We start from the raw sequence: 22266 nt of genomic DNA, 5'->3' as shown, positions 1-22266 counted from the left end.
CCTGTTCCACTGCCAAGTGGGAAAATAGTTCGTCCTATTTGGACTAAACCAGACACAGGCCTCGGAAGCCCTCGCTCCTGTCTGTCTGAATCAAAGGGGTAGAAATGTGAAGTTTGTCATAGACACAAGATTTAGAATTGAGTGATAATGCAAATATTACATACAATTTATTGAAGTCACGGTAAAAAGTAAATAGCAACATGCGTACATCAACAAAGTAACGAAGGTTTAGTGTCTGCTCGACTGAATCGCCATCGACCGGGCATATCCTTTCCTCAACCTGGCCCACACCATTTTGAGAGACGTGCGCCTCTTCTTCGATGGCGGAGCGTCCACGGGGCCATCCCCATCTTCCTGTGACTCCGCTAAAATATCCAGGGCCGAGATCGATCGATCTCCGTCACCCAGAAGAGATGATAAGTAGACGGCATCCAAGAGATCGCCACCTCTCTGTGCAAACGAAGGAATGCGCGTCTTTCTACTTTCCACTCCCCGACGATGCTGGAGCACAGCTTCCCACTCCCGTGTCTTTTGTAGCTTATCGCACGTCATGCCGTCTTCTTTCGAGATGAGCTTCGTCAGTTGCACAATCGGTCCCTTCTTTTGGGGCTTGGTCATTGGGGGGATGATTGGCGTTTCGAACGGTGACATCGTCTCATTCAACGTTTGGGATGAGTCGTCTAGGAAGGTCCGAACGGTATCGCCCAAGGTACGCAAGTATTTCAATGCCATCTCCTTGGATATGCTTCCTGACCGGTAGGAAATTCGGAGGTCTAGCTCACCATTCCGAGAGACCGCAGTGACGCCCACATCGCCCGTCCACGTCGCATCAGGTGTCTCGAAGCTCGAGATAGCGTATTCCTGACTGCCCACGTCGAGGGTACGGGTCTGCTCCGATATGTGGTTGAAAGTAGAGGTAAAGCGCGTCGAGGTCACCCAGTCGGTACATTCATGTAGAATTTCCCGGAATCCGAGTTGAGCGTGATCGAGACTTTGAATCTGCTGACCTCGGATTTTGTGAAGAAGCTCCCGAACAGTGGCTTCATTGGAGAGCTGAACACGGACCGGGAGGAGTGTGACACAACAGCCCATGGCGTTCATAAGGGAGGCCTTGACAGTGCCCCGCATGGACACCGTGTCACCGAACACAACATCTTGGCTGTTGGAAAAGCGACTGAGGGTGACTGCCCATGCCGCCTTCACCAGAATCGCAATAGTCATGCCTTCAGATTGAGGGTTGACGCACTTAATAGTTTGAGGGGCTAAGTGTACGACCTGGGACGGATATTGACCAATAGCCGTGGAAGAGCTACCGAGGATCGTCATAGACGAGCCAGAAAGAAGATCAGTCCAGTATTTGTAGGTCTTCGGTGCAATGCTCTGTTGCTGGTGGTAGAGGAAAGCTGAGAACGACGGTTGTGGGTGAGGGACTGTTCCTTCGATGAGCCGCTTGAGGCTTTCCCAGACTGCCTCCACGGAGACAGCATCATACTCGGCATGTGTCATTCGCAAGAGAACTCGGTGTCGGGAGCTTCGAGATTCCTCAATAATGGCAACCTGGGTGAAAGCCTCGCCTAGGCGGGGAGGCGGAAGCAATTGTTGGTTGATGATCTCGGACGTCATCGCTTCGATGGAGCGATCGGTGCTGAAGATCCGGATTTTGGGCTCATGGACCCTCTTAATCACCTGGAGAAGTCGGCCCTGGTCAAACACATAGGCCGTACGTAATACGGGAAGGGTTTTGATCAGATCTGAACAGCTTTTTCTCAATGTCTCAATGTCACAGGTGCCATTACCATCGAGGAGAAAATGCGCACAGTTTGCAGCCCTGGGGGTAGTGAGAACACCTGCAACCGTCATAGCTTGAAAGTCGGTGGTCGGCAAGATGTCAATAACATCGCGGGTGCTGCAATTGTAGACCGGGTATACCACATTTTGGATAAATTCTTCGGGGTTGTCAGAACCGATTAACGAGAATGGAGCCACTTCATCATCTGAAACGACAGGGGTTTCATTCTCTGCTTGAGCGCTCAAAATCAGAGCCAGGTCTGAGAGGCAGGAGTACTTGAAGATGTCGGCTACGGTCAAAGTGTAGCTCCGAGAGTGCGAAGCTGCAACAATGCGCATTGCCGCGAGGGAGTCTCCACCAATGTGGAAGAAATCATCATTGGCCCCAATACTTTCCAGCTTGAGATTAAGCCCTTTAGCCCATAATGCCTGCAAGTCTCGCTCCATGTTGGTGGACGGGGCCACTTTGGGTCTATCACTAACTCGATACTCATGAATGTTATCGCCTTCGATGCTTACCAGTAGCGCACGTAAAGACTTGCGGTCCAGCTTCCCAGATAAGTTGCGAGTCATTTCAGCAATCGGAAGGAAAACAGGCGGAACCATGTAAAGGGGTAATTTTCGCAGTAATATCTGGTACAGCTTCGCAAATACCGTTTGCAGCTCTGTTGATAGCGGCAGAATTCCTGATGGTGTTATCGGCACAAGGCGATGCGCAGTGTCTGCCGCAAACTCGACAACTGCCACCAGGGTGATCCTTTGATCTTGGTCTTCTGTGAGTGGCACGACTGCTACAGCGCTGACGCCCGGTAGATGGTGCAAGATTTGATGTTCGATCTCGCCTAGTTCGACTCTCTGGCCCCGGATTTTGATCTGGGAGTCCAGTCGGCCGAGATAGATCAATGTGCCGTCCTCGTTCTGCCGGACGAGATCGCCAGTGCGATAGAGTCGTCGTCCATGCAAGTTCAGGCGCCCTGTAAACTCCGGATCGACGATAAATGACGCATCCGTTCTGGCTGGGTCACCAAGATAGCCCCGTGCGAGGAAGGGACCTTCAATCCAGAGCTCACCTGGGGCTCCGATAGGGCTGAGAAGATTGTCGTTGTTGGGCTGTGTGACCCATAAACGTGTGGCCAGTGGAAATCCGATGTTGCTGACTTCGTAGGCGCTCGTATAAGGCCGGGTACAAGTGCTCATCGAGCCTTCCGTGGGCCCATAGGCGTTGTAGACTTCGACATCGTCCAACCAAAGGCTAACAACATCTGCACGGACTGATTCGCCAGTCAAAATGAGTTTGCGCATGGCAGGAAGGCTTATCGGAGCGATCTGCTGGGCCACGGTGGATGTAAGCATCGCTGTGTTGACGTTCATGTCTGCCATGACCTCAGTGAGCCGGTTCATGCGGTCCTCCTCGGAGGGCACACATACCACGCCTCCAAATGCTGTTGTGGCGAAGGTGTCAGTGATGATGTTATCGAATGTGTATGATGCAAACTGCAAAAATCGAGTACTCGGCGTGAGTCCCAACCACCGTCCCTGCTCGTCTAGACTTGTCGACATGGTCCCGTGTTCAATGATAACGCCCTTAGGAATGCCAGAGCTACCAGAAGTGAAAATTGCCCAGGACGCGTTCGAAGGTGTCACTCCAGTATCTGGGGGTTGAGTGTAATATGGAAGACCATCGAAAGACTCCTGATCGAGGACGACGAGTTTGACATGAGCAAAGGAGCTCAGACCCCGCAGTCGCTCCCCTTGCTCTGGACTCACTACAATGACGCGTGCCTGAGAGGTTTCGATTATGGATTCGATGCGGGCCAAAGGGTGCATTATCCCCAAAGGCATAATGGCACCTCCTGCTTGCATGATAGCCAGCATCGCCACTGATCCCCATTTTGATTTTTCCATACAGAACCCAACGACGCTTTCGGGACTGACGTGGAGAGACACGAGATGGTGTGCCAGACGTGCGGCTGCGGAGTAAAATTCACCGTATGTGAGATCTCCATCCCACGCACTGATAGCGGTCCCTGAGGGGGAGCGATCCACCTGTTCTCGAACCATCTCATGAATACATTTCTCTAGTCGTGCAGGTACCTCTGTGTTCCATTGTAATATCTGTTCTTGACTCCCCTGGTCAATCGCCAATATATCGGCTACCGATTCCGATTGGACCACCGGCTCGCACAATCGGTGGATCAAGCAGGCAAAATAGTCCATCACATGTTTCATTTGGGAACACGGGATGATATTCTTGTCGTAGTGAACGTCGAAGATAACTTGCTGTTGTCCGAGCTTGCATTCGAGAGTGATGGCATGCGCATTGAAGGGTTCGATCGGCATAGGGATCGTTTCCATGCCCGGGAAGGCTAGCTGTCCATCAGAACCGCTCTCATCAGCAGCTTGAATTACGAGTAAGGTGCCCGTGTCAAGCGTAGGCGCAAGCTCGGGGACAAGTGCCTTGATGCCTTGGAGACCAGTATGCTCGTGTTCGATCATGTTCGTTGCTTGCAGCTGGATAGCCTCGAGGTACCGGGCCACACTTTGCGTCTGTTCCACATTTATCCGAATGGGCACCGTAGTGATTGTTGGACCCGCAATGTCAGAGATCCCCCGAACCCTAGCGTTACGGCCAGACACAGTGGCAGCAAAGGCTATATCCCCATGCCCAGAGTACTGTGCTACCACCAGTGACCATGCAGCACGCAGGATAGTAGACATTGTCACTTTGCATTGTCTTTGAGTGGCCGGGAGTGAAATTACCTGTTGGAGGTCTTCTTGCGGGAGTGGCTGGATATCCGTTGGTCGTCGAGGCCAGCTGGCCATGACGTCGCCCTCCAGTTGGTCGCGCCAGTAATCAGTACTAAAGGCCGTGTCAGGGCGGCCGTTTTGCAGATACTGGATAAAGCGAGTGAAGGGGACGGAGGATCGAGACTGTTTCGAGTGATAGATCTCAGCTAGTCGCTTGCTGAGTGTACTCACAGTCCAGCCATCATACAGGGCATGGTGGGCAGTCCAGATAAAGTAGCACTCTCCACTCGGCTCTTCAACAAAGCCATATCGTACTAAAGGTTGGCCCAGAGACATTCCCTTATCTCGGTCAACTTGCAGATACTGCTGGAGGTCTGTGCCATATTGCCAGAGGATGGTGCCGCGAACCACGACTTGTACTGCGCTTGATTCCATTATGATCCGAGAACGCAAGATGCTGACCTCCGCGGACAGGGTCTCCCACGCAGCCTTGAACTGCTCGCGATTTGTTGACTTGCCCATCGAATACACCTGGCGGCTCACATAGGCTGCCGACTGTTTGGCAGTAACTGCCATGAGTCCCTCCTGCAGGGGCGTGCAAGGGTAAATATCTTCAATCTGCTCTTTTTCCACGCCAATGCTCTTCGCGACACGTGATAAAGTTTCCTCTCTCTCATCTGTGGAACAGTTATAGAGGTCTTTCCACATCGAAAACGGCGTAGGATCCTTTGTTTCATGAGCAAATAGATCTTCTGAGGGCCGTTCGGCGAGGTTTGAGGTCAAGTCAACCAACTGGGGCCACTTGAAAATATCTTCCACACTCAGTTGAAGCCCTTGGGATGCTGCTACTACCACCATCCGCATTGCAGTCACCGAGTCACCACCCAGGTGAAAGAAATTGTCGTTCATGCCCGCCGCACCATCTGAGATGTCCAAAACCTCAAGCCAGAGCGCATGCACCTGCTTTTCCAATGCTGTCACTGGGAGGGCCTTCATCTCCCCACCTTCATGTTGGATATATTGCTGAAGGTGTGTGAGGGAGTGTTGCGCCAAAAGTTCTCGAATAGCACGCCTGTCTAACTTGTTGTTGGCATTTGATGGCATCTGCTCCACAGGAAGGTATGCGGCGGGGACCATGTATCCTGGTAAGACGCGGAAGAGCGTTTGGCGAAGATCGTTGAATATAGCACGCAGGTAATCACTGGGAGCGAGGGGTTGCGGACCACCCCTCGCAGGATTTTCGTTGCTCTCGCTCATCATGTCAAATACAGCAACGAGGCTGACCTGTTTGCCATCGGCCCCATGCTGGATGCGCTCCACAGCGACAGTACGCACACCCTCAAGGTGTTGTTGGATCTGGTATTCGATCTCACCTACTTCGATACGCTGACCTCGGATCTTCACCTGGAGATCTGTGCGGCCGAGGTGGATCAGAGACCCATCTGGATTTTGTTTGACAAGATCTCCAGTTCGATACAACCGTCGACCGGAGAGGCCCAGTTGTCGCATAAAATCAGGGTCTGTGACAAAAGCCGCCCGAGTCTTTTCCTCGTCGTTGAGATATCCACGGGCTTGATTGGGACCCTCAATCATTAACTCACCCGGGGCTCCAATAGGGCACAGAGCGTGGTGATTTTCAGCCTGCACTACCCACCAGGAGCAGGCAAGTGGGAAACCGATGTTGGACGCAAGTGCGGCGTCATGCATTGGGCGACTGCAAGATGAATGGATCGAGCATTCTGAGGGGCCATACGCATTCAGAACGGTCGCGTGAGGAGACCACAAGGCAACAGCCGCAGCTGTTACAGGTTCGCCAACAAGAATCAGCGTCCTCATAGAGGGAATCTGCTGTGGGACGAGCATCGAGGCCACGGTGGAGGTCAAGGTGGCAAAATTGACATTCATGGACATCATCGATGTGGTGAGCCTATTGACGCGATCATGTTCTGATGGAATGCAGACGCATCCTCCCGCCCAGAGAGTTGTGAATAGATCCTGAATCGTTACGTCAAATGTATGAGCGGAAAATTGGAGGGTTCTGGTAGTATTATCCATCTTAAATTCCACACCATGGGCCTCGATACTTGTACTCAGAGCACGGTGCTCCAGAATGACTCCCTTTGGGGTGCCCGTACTTCCGGATGTGTAGACTATCCAAGCCATATTATGCGGAGCCACCCCATTGTCCCGGATAAGTGCGGTGGTCTGCACGAGATCGACTGGTGTAAGTTTCTCGATAGATTCAGCATCCACAGAAAATAATCTTAGGCCTAGTGATGCCAGTCTCTGATGCTGTTCACTATCCACGAGCACGGTTTCCACCGCAGCGTCCTGTGTGATTCCTTGAACCCGAGTAAGAGGGTGAGTAACTCCCAAAGGTACAGCAACACCACCAGCGTACAAGACTGCGAGCATGGCGACAGCCGCCCATTTGGACTTGTCCATACAAAGTCCCACAGTCTTCTCTGGTTTGATGCCCATGTCAAGAATGAGATGAGCAGCAAGCCTGGCCGCATGACAAGAAAGCTCGGTGTAGGTGAAGTCGCCATCCCAGGCACAGATAGCGGAAGCAGTGGGTTGTCGTAAGACGCGATTGAAAACGAGGTTATGGATACATTGATCGCTGCGGGTTGGACCTACACGGTTCCAGGCCAATATTTGGTCCTCATCTTGCGGACTGACATGTAACATGTGCAACGGTTGCTCAAATCTGTTGAAATTTGAGAGCTCCTTGACAATATGCACGAAGTAGTCGACCACTTTCAGGACATTCAGCGATGCAATCACCTGCTCGTCATATTGTACATCCACTTCAATTTCATTGGATCCCAACGTACACTCCACTTGAAGCCCAAAACTGCCAAAGTCTTCAAAGGGTACTGGAAGAGACTCCAGGCCAGAAAGAGCGATAGGGTTATTGTCGGTCTCCGCCGCGGGCTGGATCACAAGCAGGTTGCGAAGAGCCAAGGCAGAGCCACTCATTTCTCGCAGCAGCTCGTTGATCTTTTGCAATCCAGTCTGCTCGTAAGGAATCATTTCCGTGGATTGTTGCTGAATTTTTCGCAAAAGTTGAACCACAGTCATAGATTTGTCAATTGATACACGAACAGGAACAGTGGTCAACGTTGGGCCAGCGATTTCCTTGATTTGCCTAACGGCGGCATGACGTCCTGAGACGCTGGCAGCGAAGGCGATGTCGTTATTCCCACTGTATTGTACCATAACAATAGCCCAGGCCGCTCGCAGGATGGTGGAAACCAAAATGCCTTCGTTTGACTGCTTGGGGAGAGCGATGGTTTTCTGAATCCGCGATTGGGGCCGAGGGTGGTAACCAATCTGGGGAAGTGGCGGCCAGTCTGTCACCACCTCGCCGGTTAATTCATTTTGCCAGTAATTGATCGTCTCAACAGGATCCTGCCGCACCAAGTACCGGATAAATCTGGAATATGGAATGATAGAGTGCGCCCAGGTGTGATTGTTGCTATTGTAGATCTCGACAAACCTCCGCGCAATCTCGCGCATTGTCCAACCGTCGTAGACACTGTGATGAGTAGTCCAGATAAAGTAAGATTTGTCGGCCGATTCTGTTACCAGCCCGTACCTCACGAGGGGTTGATCCAGCACCATGCCTTCTTCGCGATCGTCAGCGATATATGAAGCGAGGTCGTCGTTGGATCTCCACACGATAGGGCTTTGTACCACAACTTGTATGGCTTCCTTGTTATGGCCCATCATAAGGCGAGTGCGGAGAATGGGAGTTGTGTGGTTCAAAGTCTCCCAGGCGGACTTAAACCGGTCCAGATCGATTTCTGTGGCGGACAATGAATAGACTTGTCGGCTGATGTAGGCGGAAGACTGCCGAGTCGTTGTTGCCATAAATCCTTCTTGCAGTGGTGTGCACGGATATATATCTTCAATCTGACTCACGTCCACACAACAGCGGGTCGCAATATCGTGCACGGCTTCAGGTGAGGCATTGACCCACAGAGTGAAGGGATCTGGATCCTCTTCTTCTGAAACAAGTTCAAAGCTGCGCTCAGTCATGTTCTGCGCGAGATCACAAAGACGAGGATGGTGGAAGACATCGGCCACAGTTAAGTGCAAGTTGTGCTGCTGCCAGGTCATTGCTGCAAGGCGCATGGCAGCCACCGAGTCACCTCCAAGTTGGAAGAAGTTGTCGCTCACTCCCACTCTATCCGACTGCTCAACTCCCAGAGCTTCAAGCCACAGAGCATGTAGTTTGTATTCCATCTCGGTTGAAGGTGGAATTTTCTCTCCTCCCTCAAGATACTGCAGCATGGACTCAGCGGACATTAATGTCAATTGCTCCCGCAAAGTTCTCCGATCCAGTTTGCCCGAGAGATTGCGAGGCATCTGGGCGACGGGAAGATACGATGCTGGAACCATGTGTGTTGGTAGAACTTGCACAAGAGCACTGTGGAGCTTTTGGAAGGCCTCCGTCATGAGCATCGTTGGTGGTAGAATTCTCAATTTCAGGGAAGGGGCTTGAATATCACCCGTCTGGTACCTGCTGTCAGGAGCAAACTCGATTGCACCGACCAGAACAGGCTGCGAATTTGCCCCTCGCGTTATCAGTTCCACTGCCACGGCCCGGGTCTCTGGCAGGTGCCGGGCGATCTGATGTTCAATCTCACCAATCTCGACCCGCTGGCCGCGAATCTTCACCTGGGTATCGCGTCGCGCAACATAAACAAAAGACCCGTCGTCCTTCTGGCGCACAATGTCACCACTTCGGTAAACACGACGCCCTGTGGTGAGGCCGAATTTTGACATGAATTGCGGGTCCAAGATGAAGTGCTCGTTTGTTTTTGTTTTATTGTTCAAATAGCCGCGAGCGAGTTGGGGTCCCTCGATGAGAAGTTCTCCTGGCGCTCCCACAGGGCATAGCAAGTTGTAGTTCTGTGGATCTGCAACCCATAGGCGCGTGCCAATCGCGTGGCCAATGTTGTGTATCTCGTCGACATTTTGAACCGGTCCGGCCGCCGAGGAGAAAATTGAGCATTCGGACGGGCCGTAGCAGTTGAACAAGTCCACCTTGGTCCTCCATAGATTAGTTACCTCGACTGTGGCGGGCTCTCCCCCCAAGACGAGGAGACGCAGTGTGGGTACCTCTTCAGGCGAGAACAATCCAGCCACAGTATACGTCGTCGCAAGTGCGTTCACCTCTGTCCTACGCATGAAAGCAGTGAGCTTGCGAATATCGAGACGATCATCTTCGGATGGCACACAGCATAGGCCTCCCCACGCCAATGTAGTGAAATAATCCTCAATGGTACCGTCAAATGTATGAGCCGCGTATTGCAACTTGCGAGTGTGGGTGCCGAATCCATATCGTGCCCCGTGAGACTGGATACTCGTACACAAAGTGCCGTGCTCGAGAACCGCTCCTTTGGGCGTACCGGTTGTACCAGAAGTGTAAATTACCCAGGCAGCGTGGTCTGAAGTGACCAAGGGACACGATCGGAGATCGCTGGCAGGCGTAATAGACAGCCTTTCGAGGAGCTGTGAGTCGACTACAAGTAGTTGGCAATTGACACTGCCCTTTAGGCGACGATATTCTGAGTCATCTACCAAAATCACCGTCGCCTCGGTGTCGTTCACGATGGTCTCAATTCTATGAGTTGGATGGCTCACGCTCAAGGGCACAACCACACCACCAGCCTGGAGAGTGGCGAGTAGGGCTACCGCCGCCCATTTCGACTTGGACATGGAGACACCAACCATTTGTTCTAGTTCGACTCCCAGTGCCACAAGTTCGAGTGCCAGGAAATCGGCCATTTTAGTCAGTTCCCTGTAGCTCAGGATTCCATCCCATGCGCATATCGCTTGAGATGTCGGACAGGCGCGTGCTTGCTCCTGAACAAGTTCGTGGACACATTTGTCTACCCTCTCCGGAACGGTTGCATTCCATGTTGCAATTTGGCTCTGATCGGCACTACTCAGAAAGTCCAACTCTAACAAAGGGTGGCTTTGGAGATTTTGATCGCACAGTTGCTCCAAGATGTGAGTGAACTGGTCCAGCACTCGGGTCGTATAGGTGGTTGACACGATATTGGAGTCAAATCGAGCTTCTATCCCGATAGTTTGTCCTAGAGTACACTGAACATTGAGTCCGTAACTGTCAAAGTCCTCCACTGCAAGTGGAAGGGCTTCGATGCCAGGGAAATCGAGAGTAGTATCGCTTTCGGCCGTGGTTTGAATGACGAGCAGATTGCGTAGCTGCAACGCAGGATGGCTGAGAATTCCTCGTAGCCCAGTATGCTCATAATCGATCATCTTGATGGCTTGATCCTGCACCCCACGAAGGAAATCTTCCACCGACTGAGAGCCATCAGTGCTGACTTGGATACGTAGGGGCACTGTGGTGATGGTTGGAGCGATGATCTCGCTCACTTCGTGGACTGGGGCGTTGCGACCGGAGACATTGGCTGCATATACCACGTCGCTGTGGCCAGAAAATTGTACCATGGTCAAGCCCCAAGCGGCTCGCAGCACGTTGGCCATCAAAATGCTCTGTCCCTGATGGGGTGCAGCTGTAACTTTCTTGCAAATGGAGATCCTGGGTCGTGGCTCGTATCCTGCATTGGGCAGAGGAGGCCAGTCGGCCATCACGTCTCCTTCAAGCTGCATGTCCCAGTATGCCAGACTGTCCGACGTATTGATCTTCGTCAGATATCGGATCAAGCGAGAGAACGGAATGGATCGGGGTATGTAGTCAGCCTGGTTGTAGATGTGAATGAGCTCCTCGCACATGAGACGAATCGAGAAGCCGTCATATATGCTATGATGGGCGGTCCAGACAAATACTACGTCGCTAGACGGTGGAAAGATCAGACCATATCGAGCCAGTGGCTGTCCGAGCTGGATGCCTGCCTCCTCGTCCTGTTTCATGTAGTCTTTTAGACTGGAGTGCTGGAGCCAGGTAAGATCTTCCCGCACAACCACCTGCCATGATCCATCTGCGTCAATTATCGCTCTTGTACGCAGGATGGGGATGCTTGAAGCCAGGGTCTGCCAGGCTGCCTGAAACCGATCGATATCGATATTGTCAGACAACGCATACATTTGACGGCTCACATATGCCGAGGGTTGACGTGCAGTGCTTGCAAGAAGAGCCTCTTGTAATGGTGTGCACGGATATACATCATCAATTTGTTCCACCGAAACACCACATTGCTCGGCAATGAGGGCCAGGCGTGCAGGTCGCTTATCCGCCTCTGTATTCAAACTCTCTTCCCATAGGGCGAATGGGATGGGGTCACGCTCCAATGCGCTTACCCTCTCATTCTCCATGGCTTTCTCCTCCATGACACGTGCAAGGTCCGACAGTCGGGGATTTTGGAAGATGTCAGTAACAGCCAGCTTCAACTCCTTGCTCTCTTTGTTGGTAGCTGCAACCATCCGCATAGCTGTGACAGAGTCACCGCCCAAATGAAAGAAATCGTCGTGAGCACCAACCTCCTTAATGGGAACTCCTAACACCTGCGCCCATATTGGTTGGATGAATGTCTCCATCGGAGTGGATGGCGCCGTCTTGAGCTGGGTCTCATCTGCTATATATGCTGCCAAACTGCTTGAAGGAATTCCACGTAAGAATGTCTCCACAGCCCGGCGATCCAGTTTTCCTGATGTATTTAGAGGGATGTGAGCAACTGGCACATAAAACAGTGGTACCATATAAGTGGGTAGAACTTCAAGCAACCCATGGCGCAGCGTAGCGAATGCCGATCGGAGGCTTGATGTTGGTACCAGAGGTTTTAGGGATTTTGTGTCAGCCGCAGTCTGCTCGCCATCCTTTCTGAATTGAATCGCCGCAACCAGAAACATTTTGGTATCGAGCTCAAGCAGATGAACCACTGTGGTCTGAGCTTGGGGAAGCTTTTGCGCGATCTGGTGTTCAATCTGGCCGATTTCCACTCGTTGGCCACGAATTTTTACTTGCGTGTCACGCCGCCCGATATATGCGAACGACCCATCCGCTTGCTCACAAACGAGATCACCGGTCTTATAAAAGCGACATCCCGATGAGGTGGACAGGAAATCAGGTTTGGCAATAAAAGAGACAGCTGTCTTCTTAGGATTGTTCAGATAGCCCCGAGCCACCAGAGGGCCTTCGATTAACAATTCCCCAGTGGCGCCGATGGGGCACAACTGATTGTGGTTGTGAGGATGGGTCACCCAGTGACGTGTGGCCATGGGCGTGCCAATTGTGAGTGCCTCCTCGGGGTGTAATACCGGTCCATTCGCAGTACATACGGATCCCTCGGATGGGCCATAGGTATTGTAGATGCTTACCCCGGGCTGATTCCACAATTCTATCACCTCGGGCGTCAGGGCTTCTCCGGTCAATGCAATCGTGTGTAGAGATGGTGTTTCAGCAGGAGAAATTAAATGTGCCACGGTTGGAGTCAAACTGGCGAAGTTGACCATCATGATGCGCATAGTTTCTGCGAGATTATTGAACCGGTCATCCTCCGATGGCATACAGACACAGCCACCATAAATGAGAGTTGCCGAGACATCGGAAATACTGACGTCAAAGGTAAATGGAGAGAACTGAAGCGCTCGCGTCTCGCTGGAAATATTCATCTTGTTGGCCTGCGTTCTCATACTGGTACACAATCCACCATGTTCAAGTACAAGGCCTTTGGGGGTTCCCGTAGTCCCGGATGTGTAAATGATCCAGGCTGCATTGTCGGGTGTAACGGTGGTCACTGGGGCATGAGTCTTCGAAGCTAGTCCATCCAGCAGTGCCGTGTCGACAATGACTAGATTCACGTTGAGATCCAGGCTTCCGAGTCGGACTTGCTGCTCTGCATCAACGAGAATCACATTCGCCGCAGTATCTTGAACAATAATCTTTAACCGCGAAATAGGGTTAGTTACACCGAGAGGAACAATTACGCCACCAGCGAAAAGTGTGCCGAGCATGGCCACGATGGCGAACTTTGATTTGTCCATGCACAGGCCAACTTTCGTTTCAGGACCGACGCCTGCGTCAACAAGGAAGTGCGCCAGCCGCACGGCTTGACTGAACATTTCACTGTACGTGAGATTTCCATCCCAGGCACAAACAGCTGGTGAGCTAGGTCGTGCTAAAACTTGCTTATAGACCAGCGTATGGATGCACTGATCAACACGAGAGACATCGACAAGAGCATTGTGCTCGAATATCAGCTGTTTATCCGCGGGAGTGATCAAGTCCAGTTCCCCAAGATTGCGCGATTTAATCAATGCTGGGTTGTATAGCTGTTGCACCAGGTGTGTGAGTTGTGACAGGATCCGTTGGACCTGTGGCGTGGGCACCACGTGTTCGTCATACCGGATGGCTACCCGGAGTTCTACAGGACTCAGCGTGCAGTCCACGGTCAGGATGTGACTGTCAAATTCTGTCACTGCGCCACCTGACAGTTGCTGCACACCAGGGAATTGCTTGTTTGCACTGGCTTCTTCGGCGGTTTGCACCACCAAGACGTTCCGAAGTTCAAGTGCCGGACGCGACTCCGGGGAGATGAGGGTCTTGATTGTCCGTAGACCGGTGTGCTCATAGTCAATCATCTGCACGGCTTGTTCTTGCACCGAATTCAAGAACGATGTCACATCTTGGTTCCAGTCAATTTGAACGCGCACAGGAACGGTGGTAATGGTCGGCGCTACCATGCTCTCTACTCCTAACACTGGAGCGTTCCGACCAGATAGAGTGGCGGCAAACACGACATCATTGTGACCTGAGTATTGTGCCATCAGCAAGCCCCAGGCTGCCCGGAGCACATTGGATGCGGTCACTGTGCTGCCTGACCCGTGCGCACCAAGAGATACCACCTGCGTAAGCTCTAGTCCTGGTCGTGGTCGATAGCCGACATGTGGAAGAGAAGGCCAGTTGTTCATCACATCGCCTTGAAGCTGGTTGGACCAGTACTCTGCACGATCCATTTTTTTCTTTTCGTCTTCCTCCTGATTGCGCAAAAACCGAATGAATCGTGTGAACGGGACGGGAGACTGGACATGCCCAGACTGGAAGATCTCAGTGAAATTTTTGTAGAGGAGACCGGTGCTCCATCCATCGTACAAACTGTGATGGGCAGTCCATACAAAGAATCGTTCTTCTGAATTATGGTCGCGGACCAGCCCATATCGAACCAGCCGTGTCCCAGGTCCCATCTCATCCTGTTGGTCGCATGCCAGATAGTTGTCGAGACTGTCGCTGAAGTTCCAGGAAATCTCCTCATCTAGGACAACTTGCAGAAGCGGCTTCGACGGTTCGCTGCTGGTTACAATGCGCGTGCGAAGTATGGGAGTGGTGGTAGTCAAAATTCGCCAGGACTCCTGGAAGCGATCGAGATCCAGATTCGGATCGAGTTTGAAGGTCAGTCGGTTCACATATGCGGATGATTGCTCGGCAGTAGTGGCCATCAGTTCTTGCTGTAAGGGCGTACAGGGGTAGGCGTCTTGGATGTTCTCCACCACAGTGCTGCACTGATTCGCAATCTCTTGCAACTGACCATGCTGTTGTTGCGCGACTGGATTTTCGCCAAGCCACAAAGAAAACGGCTGGGGATCATTGTTCAGTTCTTCCATTGGTAACAATCTGGTGCTCAGCTGCTCCGCCAAATCCGCCAGCCGTGGCTGCTGGAAGATATCGGCCACGGTTACTTGCAATTGGCGCCCTGCGGCTGTCGTAACAAGTCTCATAGCGACCACTGAATCTCCTCCAATCTGAAAGAAGTTGTCGTAAATATTGATCTGGGACACAGGCACATGCAGTACGCCGGCCCAGAGTTCTTGAAGCTTGCGTTGAATCGGTGTTGCAGGCTCGATGGAAAGCTCGCCAGCAGACAGGTATTTTTGTCGATGCTCCGGTCTGATCGCCTTCAAAAGCTCCCCAATCGCGCGGCGGTCGAGCTTTCCGGATGCATTCAAGGGCATTTCCAGAATTGGCAGAAAAACCGCAGGCACCATGTATGTTGGGAGCAACTGGAACAGAGTGCCTGGTAACTTTCGCAGGGCCGTGTGTAGGGCAGGCGTTGGCTGAAGCAAACCGTGCGACATGACGGGCCCATCGCGATGCTCACACCCTTCTTGAAAATCGACCACAGCGATCAAGCTAACCTGTTCAGATGCACTCTCCTGCAACAATTGAACCGCTGCAGACCGTGCGCCTGGAAGCTGTTGTGTTATTTGATACTCGATTTCACCCACCTCTACGCGCTGGCCGTTAATCTTCACCTGTGTATCACGTCGACCTAGATGGGTGATCGACCCATCCTCGTTCTGTCGCACCATATCACCAGTGCGATACATCCGCCACCTCTCACCATGGTCCGATTGAATGTTTAGCTGCTGGATAAAGGATGGTTCGAAGACAAAAGCCGCTCTGGTCTTTGCCTCGTCATTCAGGTACTCGCGTGCCAACAGAGGTCCTTCGATTAAGAGCTCGCCTGGCGCCCCGATAGGGCACAGTTGATTGAAATCATCAACATCAACTACCCACAATCGAGTCCCCATCGATGTACCAATTATCGATGCTTGTTTGGGATCAATCAAGGGTTCACTACAGCTTGAGTGAATCGAGCATTCGGACGGGCCGTAGGCATTCAGAACGGTGACATAGGGCAACCACTGCTTGACTACGTCCGCTTTGACTGGCTCACCAACTAATGCTAGTTGTTGCATTGAAGGCACGTCGGGAGGATGAATCAGTCGCGCTACAGTGGAGGTCAAAGTTGCGAAGGTCACCTCCATCCTGTGCATCGCCATCGTAAAGTCACTCATTCGCTCTTCCTCATTTGGCACACACACGACACCACCCCAGGAAAGTGTTGTGAAATAGTCTTGGATGCAGGCATCGAAAGTGTGGGCTGCAAATTGCAGCATACGTGTTTGAGAGTTCATTCCGAAGCGAGCTCCGTGGGCCTTGATACTGCTGCACAAGGCACGATGCTGCAGGACAACTCCCTTGGGCTTTCCCGTGCTTCCTGACGTGTAAATCACCCATGCAGCGTTATCAGGACCGACTCTTGCATTAAGTGTGTCCTCTCTTGCAGGAATGGTCTGCAAGAGACTCTCATTTACAACCACGAGTTTGACGTCGGGAAGACTTGAGAGCCGGGCTCGCTGTTCAGCATCCACTAAGATAATGTTTGCCCTAGTGTCCTCCAGTATTCCTGTAAGACGTGCCATAGGATGGGCCACTCCAAGCGGAACAACGACTCCTCCAGCTTGCAGAATCGCTAGCATCGCAATGCCGGCCCATTTGGACTTGTCCATGCACACCCCAACCATATTTTCAGCGCCAACCTGCAAATCCTTAAGATACCAGGCCAGCTGGCTCGAGTAGTTTGCGAGTTCCTTGTAGGTCAAATTTCCATCCCACGCACAGATAGCGGTGGAATCGGGTCGTTGATTGATTTGATCCGCCACCAAGTGATGTATGCATTGTTCGACTCGTGGAGCAGCGGTACCATTCCAGCGGAGGATGGCGTCTTGGTCATCAGTGCTGACCAGCGAAATATCGCGGACTTGGTATGTGTCCGTGTGAGTGCTATAGAGCTGTTTCACCACATGTTCTAAGCACCTCACCATCCTCTTCACTTGCGCCCCAGCAATCACATTCTCATCATAGCGTGTTTCGACGGTGATCGCGTCCAAGCCTAGCGAGCACTGCACAGTCAGTGGATAGATATCGAATCCCTCCATACTGACCGGCAAAGCCTCCATTTCAGGGAATACAGTATCTTGATCTTCCCAGGCGGGCTGGATTGCCAACAGATTCCGCACTTCGACAACCGGTCGAAGCTCCGGGACCAGCTTTCGGATCCCTTGCAAGCCTGTATTCTCGAAATCCATCATTTCCGTTGCTTGCTGCTGAACCATTTGCAGGAAGTCGCGAACAGATTGTTTCTGATTGACGTCAATCCGAATAGGCACTGTAGTAATAGTGGGAGCCACAAGCTCTGTCAACTGCCGTACTGGAAGGTTTCGGCCTGCTAACGTCATGCCAAATACCACGCTGTGCCCTTGGCCCGCATATTTAACCATGACCAGGGCCCATGCTGCTCGGAGGATAGCGGGTAGGGCGGATGCGGGGCGGGTGTGAATCTTTGAAGCCCGCAAGGGCATGTTGTAGATGTCGCGGTGCATAGGCTTGGGCTGATAGCCTTCCTGAGGCAGCGGCGGCCAGTTCACTACCAGGTCCCCCTGTAGCTGGCTAGACCAGTATTTGACATCGGCGGCATGGTCCCGTCGCAATAGATGCCGAATGAAACGTGGGTATGGGACAGCAGAAGGGATGCGGTCATGTAGATAGATGTCTGCCAGATGCTGATGCATGAGCCCGGCACTCCATCCATCATAGACACTATGATGCGCGGTCCAGACTAGGAAGCGCTCCGTCGGATGCTGCACGAGGGCCAAGCGCACGAGGGGGTGGCCCAGTTGGATCTCTTTGTCCTGGTCACTACCCATGTACTGGTCAAGATCAGAACTATGCTGCCAGCTTAGCTGGCGCCGAACCACAACCTGCACGAATCTGCTTTCGTTGACCTCTTGGTCAACTAAAATGCGGGTGCGCAGAATCGGTGTCACTGTGGCCAATGTTTCCCATGCCGCCTGCAAGCGGTCCAATTCAATTGAACTGGCTAGTCTGTACACCTGTCGACTGACGTATGCGCTGTGCTGGTGGGCTGTAATAGCGATAAGTCCCTCCTGAGTGGGGGTGCAAGGATAGACGTCCTCAATTTCTTCCACAGAGACGTCACATCTTCTGGCAATCCACTCAAGCCGTTGGGCCTGGCTGACTGAATCAGCATGTGCTAGCCCTTGCCACAGAGTAAAGGGCTCTGGATCTGGCTCCTCTGGCTGCTCCTCCACGCTCTGTTCTTCGAGGAAATGAGCGAGATGCGATAGGTTTGAATGTTGGAAGATGGTAGCAACGGTGAGTTGAAGCTCACGCGCTACTTGGAGAGCCACCATGCGCATTGCGGCAACAGAATCACCACCGATCTGGAAAAAATCATCCCCACGACCGATAGTTTCAGTATCAATTTGCAGCGTCTCTGCCCACAGGGCCTGCAATCGCTTCTCCATGTCGGTAGTTGGCGCCGCCTTGGGTCCTGCATTGGGCATAAACCGTTGTAGATCTAATAGGGAGAGAGTATTCAGATATGCTCGAATAGCTAGCCGGTCCAGCTTCCCAGAGGCATTTGTGGGCATATCAGCCATGGGTATATACAGTGTCGGCACCATATACGCGGGAAGGGACTGCAAGAGTTTCATCCGCAATTCCTGGAAGGTTGAAGCGAGTGTTTCATTCGCAACCAGAGCACTCCCAGCGATTGCATTTTTCGTCACTGGCACGGGGACGGTGCGCATATATGGGCTGTTCGGGGCGAAATTCATCAAGGCCACTAGATTAATTTGGGCTCCCCGCTCTACCAGCTCCACGGCAACGCTTCCAGTGCCAGAAAGTTGCTGCGTGATCTGATACTCAATCTCGCTAACATCCACCCTCTGACCGCGGATTTTGACTTGTTGACTATTACAGCGGCCGAGATAGAGTAGAGATCCATCCGAATTTTGGCTCACCAGGTCACCGGTACGGTACATGCGACGTCCGGAAGGGAGACCCAGTTGGGTCACAAACTTCGGGTCGAGGATGAAGCTGGCCTTGGTCTTAGCCTCGTCGTGGAGGTAGCCGCGAGCAAGCAGAGGGCCTTCAATCAGTAGCTCACCAGGAGCTCCGGTGGGACACAGAGTTTGGTAGTCCGTCGCCTGCACCACCCAGAAGTTGGACTTCATGGGACGTCCGATGTTTCGGGCCTCCTGGGTATGGAATAGCCGCTGGCTGTTTGAGCATACGATGGAGCATTCAGACGGGCCGTAAGAGTTGAACACTCTTGTGCGTTGTGCCCATATAGACAGAACTACAGGATTTAGCGGCTCACCACTGAGTGCCAACGTGGACAACGAAGGCAGCTCCGCCGGCAAAAGGGTAGCGGCGACCGTAGATGTCAGTTCCGCATAGGTGATCTCCATTCGCGCAGCCGTCGCTTCCAATGCGTTCATGCGCTGCTCTTCGGACGGCACACAAACACAACCGCCGGCCTGTAAGGTGCTGAATATATCGCACAAGCTCACATCGAAGGTGTAGGCAGCAAATTGAAGTGTCCTGGTATACTGGTTAATTCCCATGGCGGCCGCGTGGGCTGTGAGACTGGTACACAGCGACCGGTGCTCCAATACGACACCTTTAGGGGTGCCAGTACTTCCTGAGGTGTAAACAACCCATGCGATATTCTGCGGTGTGATGCCAACTTGTGGCGGTTCCATAGTCGTAGGTATGTTCGCCATCAAGGTGGTACCGATGACCACTGTGTTCGCGTCAAGGCCTTCAAGCCGGCTCTTCTGGCCCTGATCCACAATAATCACTTTAGTTCCGGCGTCCTGGACAATACTCTGAAGACGCGGTAGTGGACTACTTCCCGACAATGGTAATACTGCGGCACCAGCGTACATAGTGGCCAACATGGCTACCATAGCCCATTTAGACTTGTCCATACACAGTCCCACGGTCTGTTCGGGCCCTACTCCCAAGCTGACTAGGAAATGGGCCAATGAAATACTCTGGCTTGCTAGCTCGGCGTACTGTAACTCGCCATCCCATGCATCGACCGCGATGGCCGTAGGCCGGCTCATTACCTGGTCAGTCACCAGATCGTGAACACACCGGTTCATTGGCTTGGGAACGGTAGTGTTCCAATCTAAGATCAGCTGCCGGTCACTCGGGGAAATTCCCATGGCCTCCTGCAACGGTCGATCCTGGGCCAACGGGCAGCACAATTCCTGCACCAAGAAGAAGAATTGTTCCATAACCTTGGTCAGGTCCGCTGCAGCGATCACATCGTCGTCGTACATAACCTCTATCTCCACAGCTTGACGCCCCAGGGTACACTCCACGTTTACGGCGTAGCTGTCGAAGTCTTCCATTGGTAGGGAGATCGGACTGAGTCCAGGGAAGGCTTTGTAGACATCTCGTTCCGATGCTGGCTGGATAACCAGCAGACTCTGGAGCTTCAAAACGTCATGCAGCTCCGGTAGCACGGTTTTTATCATCTGCAACCCGGTATGCTCATGGTCAATCATGTCAGCGGCTTGGCGCTGCACGGCCTGCAGGAATTTGCCAACTGTCTGAGTCGGGTCAATGCCGATGCGCACCGGGACTGTGGTGATCAACGGGGCTGAAATCTCGGCGACCTGCGAGACAGGGGCATTGCGGCCCGATAGCGTGACAGCAAAAATTACATCGTCCTGCCCCGTGTACTGGGACATGACGAGCGCCCAGGCGGCGCGCAAGATATGTGACATCATGACGAGTCCTTGTTCCGCGCCGTCGAGAATCGGGATTTCGCCTTTGAATTGGGCCCGGGGACTGGGCTGATAGTTGGGGTGGGGTAATGCCGGCCAATGTGCCACGGAATTGGCGTTCGCGCGTTGAAGTTGGTCGCGCCAGTAGTTTGCAGCAATGACTGGGTCTTTTCCTTCCAGGTAGCGCACGAACCGGGTAAATGGGATAGACTGTGGCAGCAGCTGCTGGAAGTAAATTGCGGCTAGGCGGCGATAGAGGAGCTGGGCACTCCATCCATCGTAGATACTATGGTGAGCCGTCCACACAAACGTCGCTCCCCCTCCGTCGACTAATTCCGTAACAAGTCCGCAGCGGGCCAAAGGCTGGCCAAGCTGCATACCTTGTTTTCTATCCTCCGCTAGATAACTCTTCAGGGTGGATCCGTGTCTCCAAGGAATGCCGTTGCGGGTCACCACCTGCAAAGATTGACCACTCGTTCCCATAATAATGCGAGTGCGAAGAATGGCGGTCCGCTCTATCAAAGTATCCCATGCTGCTTGGAAACGACGGAGATCGATGTTTGGTGCCAGGGCAAACGCTCGGCGGTCGACGTAGGCCGCTGGTTTGCGGGCAGATATGGCCATCAAACCTTCCTGCAACGGAGTGCATGGGTACACATCTTCGATCGAGCCTGCTTCAACTCCACACTTCACTGCAACTTGCTCAAGCAGTTTTGTTCTTTCTTCGGGCATAGCCCGGCTATAATCCTGCCAGATACTGAAACGTTCGGGTTCGACTTCATTGGGTCCGGGGGTCCCCTCAACTGTCGAGTGGGGACTATCATTGTCTCGAGGTGATCGTAGTTTCGTTGTCGAGAACAGCTCTAAGATGCTGTTTGAGTTGATGATATCGCCCGTCTTTACTTCGATTCCTCTCTCCTCGCATCGCGCAATTAGGGTAATTGCCGCAATGGAGTCTCCACCCAGTCCGATGAAGGACTGAGACTTATCCAGCTTTTCGACCTGGATTTTGAGTACCTCAGCACAGGCTTTGAGGAACTGTTGTTCATTGTTTGTTGCCATATTTTCGTCAGAGAAGGTGTTCATCTCACTGTCGCTCTTTGAGGAATCTGAGGCACTGTCCGACGGAGTCATGGTGTTTGTGGATGAATTAGAATAATACATAGTCACTGATGACTGGAAGCTCCCTGCATTTCAAGTCAGAAAAATAATATAATGGAATGTCTGGATTTCCGTACACCCTATATGTCAGGCTTGCTAGCTCTGATAAAAGCAACCTGGATAAGGACAAGGGTGTCCTGAGCGATTGGGCTTAAAACAAAATTTGATCCAATCATGGGCATTGAC

At 52.4% G+C, this 22266-nt stretch overlaps 1 protein-coding gene across 1 annotated transcript; it reads right to left on the bottom strand.

The window, feature by feature from the left end:
- Window positions 1-228: 228 nt before the first annotated feature.
- N7447_010495 (uncharacterized protein) lies at window positions 229-22053 on the bottom strand (the record flags this gene model as incomplete). Its single annotated transcript, XM_057234757.1, has 2 exons — window positions 229-7587; window positions 7645-22053. 2 exons carry the CDS (start codon window positions 22051-22053, stop codon window positions 229-231), a joined length of 21768 nt encoding a protein of 7255 aa, XP_057080977.1.
- Between the last annotated feature and the right edge of the window lie 213 nt (window positions 22054-22266).

The sequence above is a fragment of the Penicillium robsamsonii genome (assembly GCF_028829455.1).
Source record: "Penicillium robsamsonii strain IBT 29466 chromosome Unknown utg000007l_segment0_segment0, whole genome shotgun sequence".
NCBI classification, from domain to species: Eukaryota; Fungi; Ascomycota; class Eurotiomycetes; order Eurotiales; family Aspergillaceae; genus Penicillium; species Penicillium robsamsonii.
This window is presented reverse-complemented; position numbering and strand designations above follow the sequence as displayed.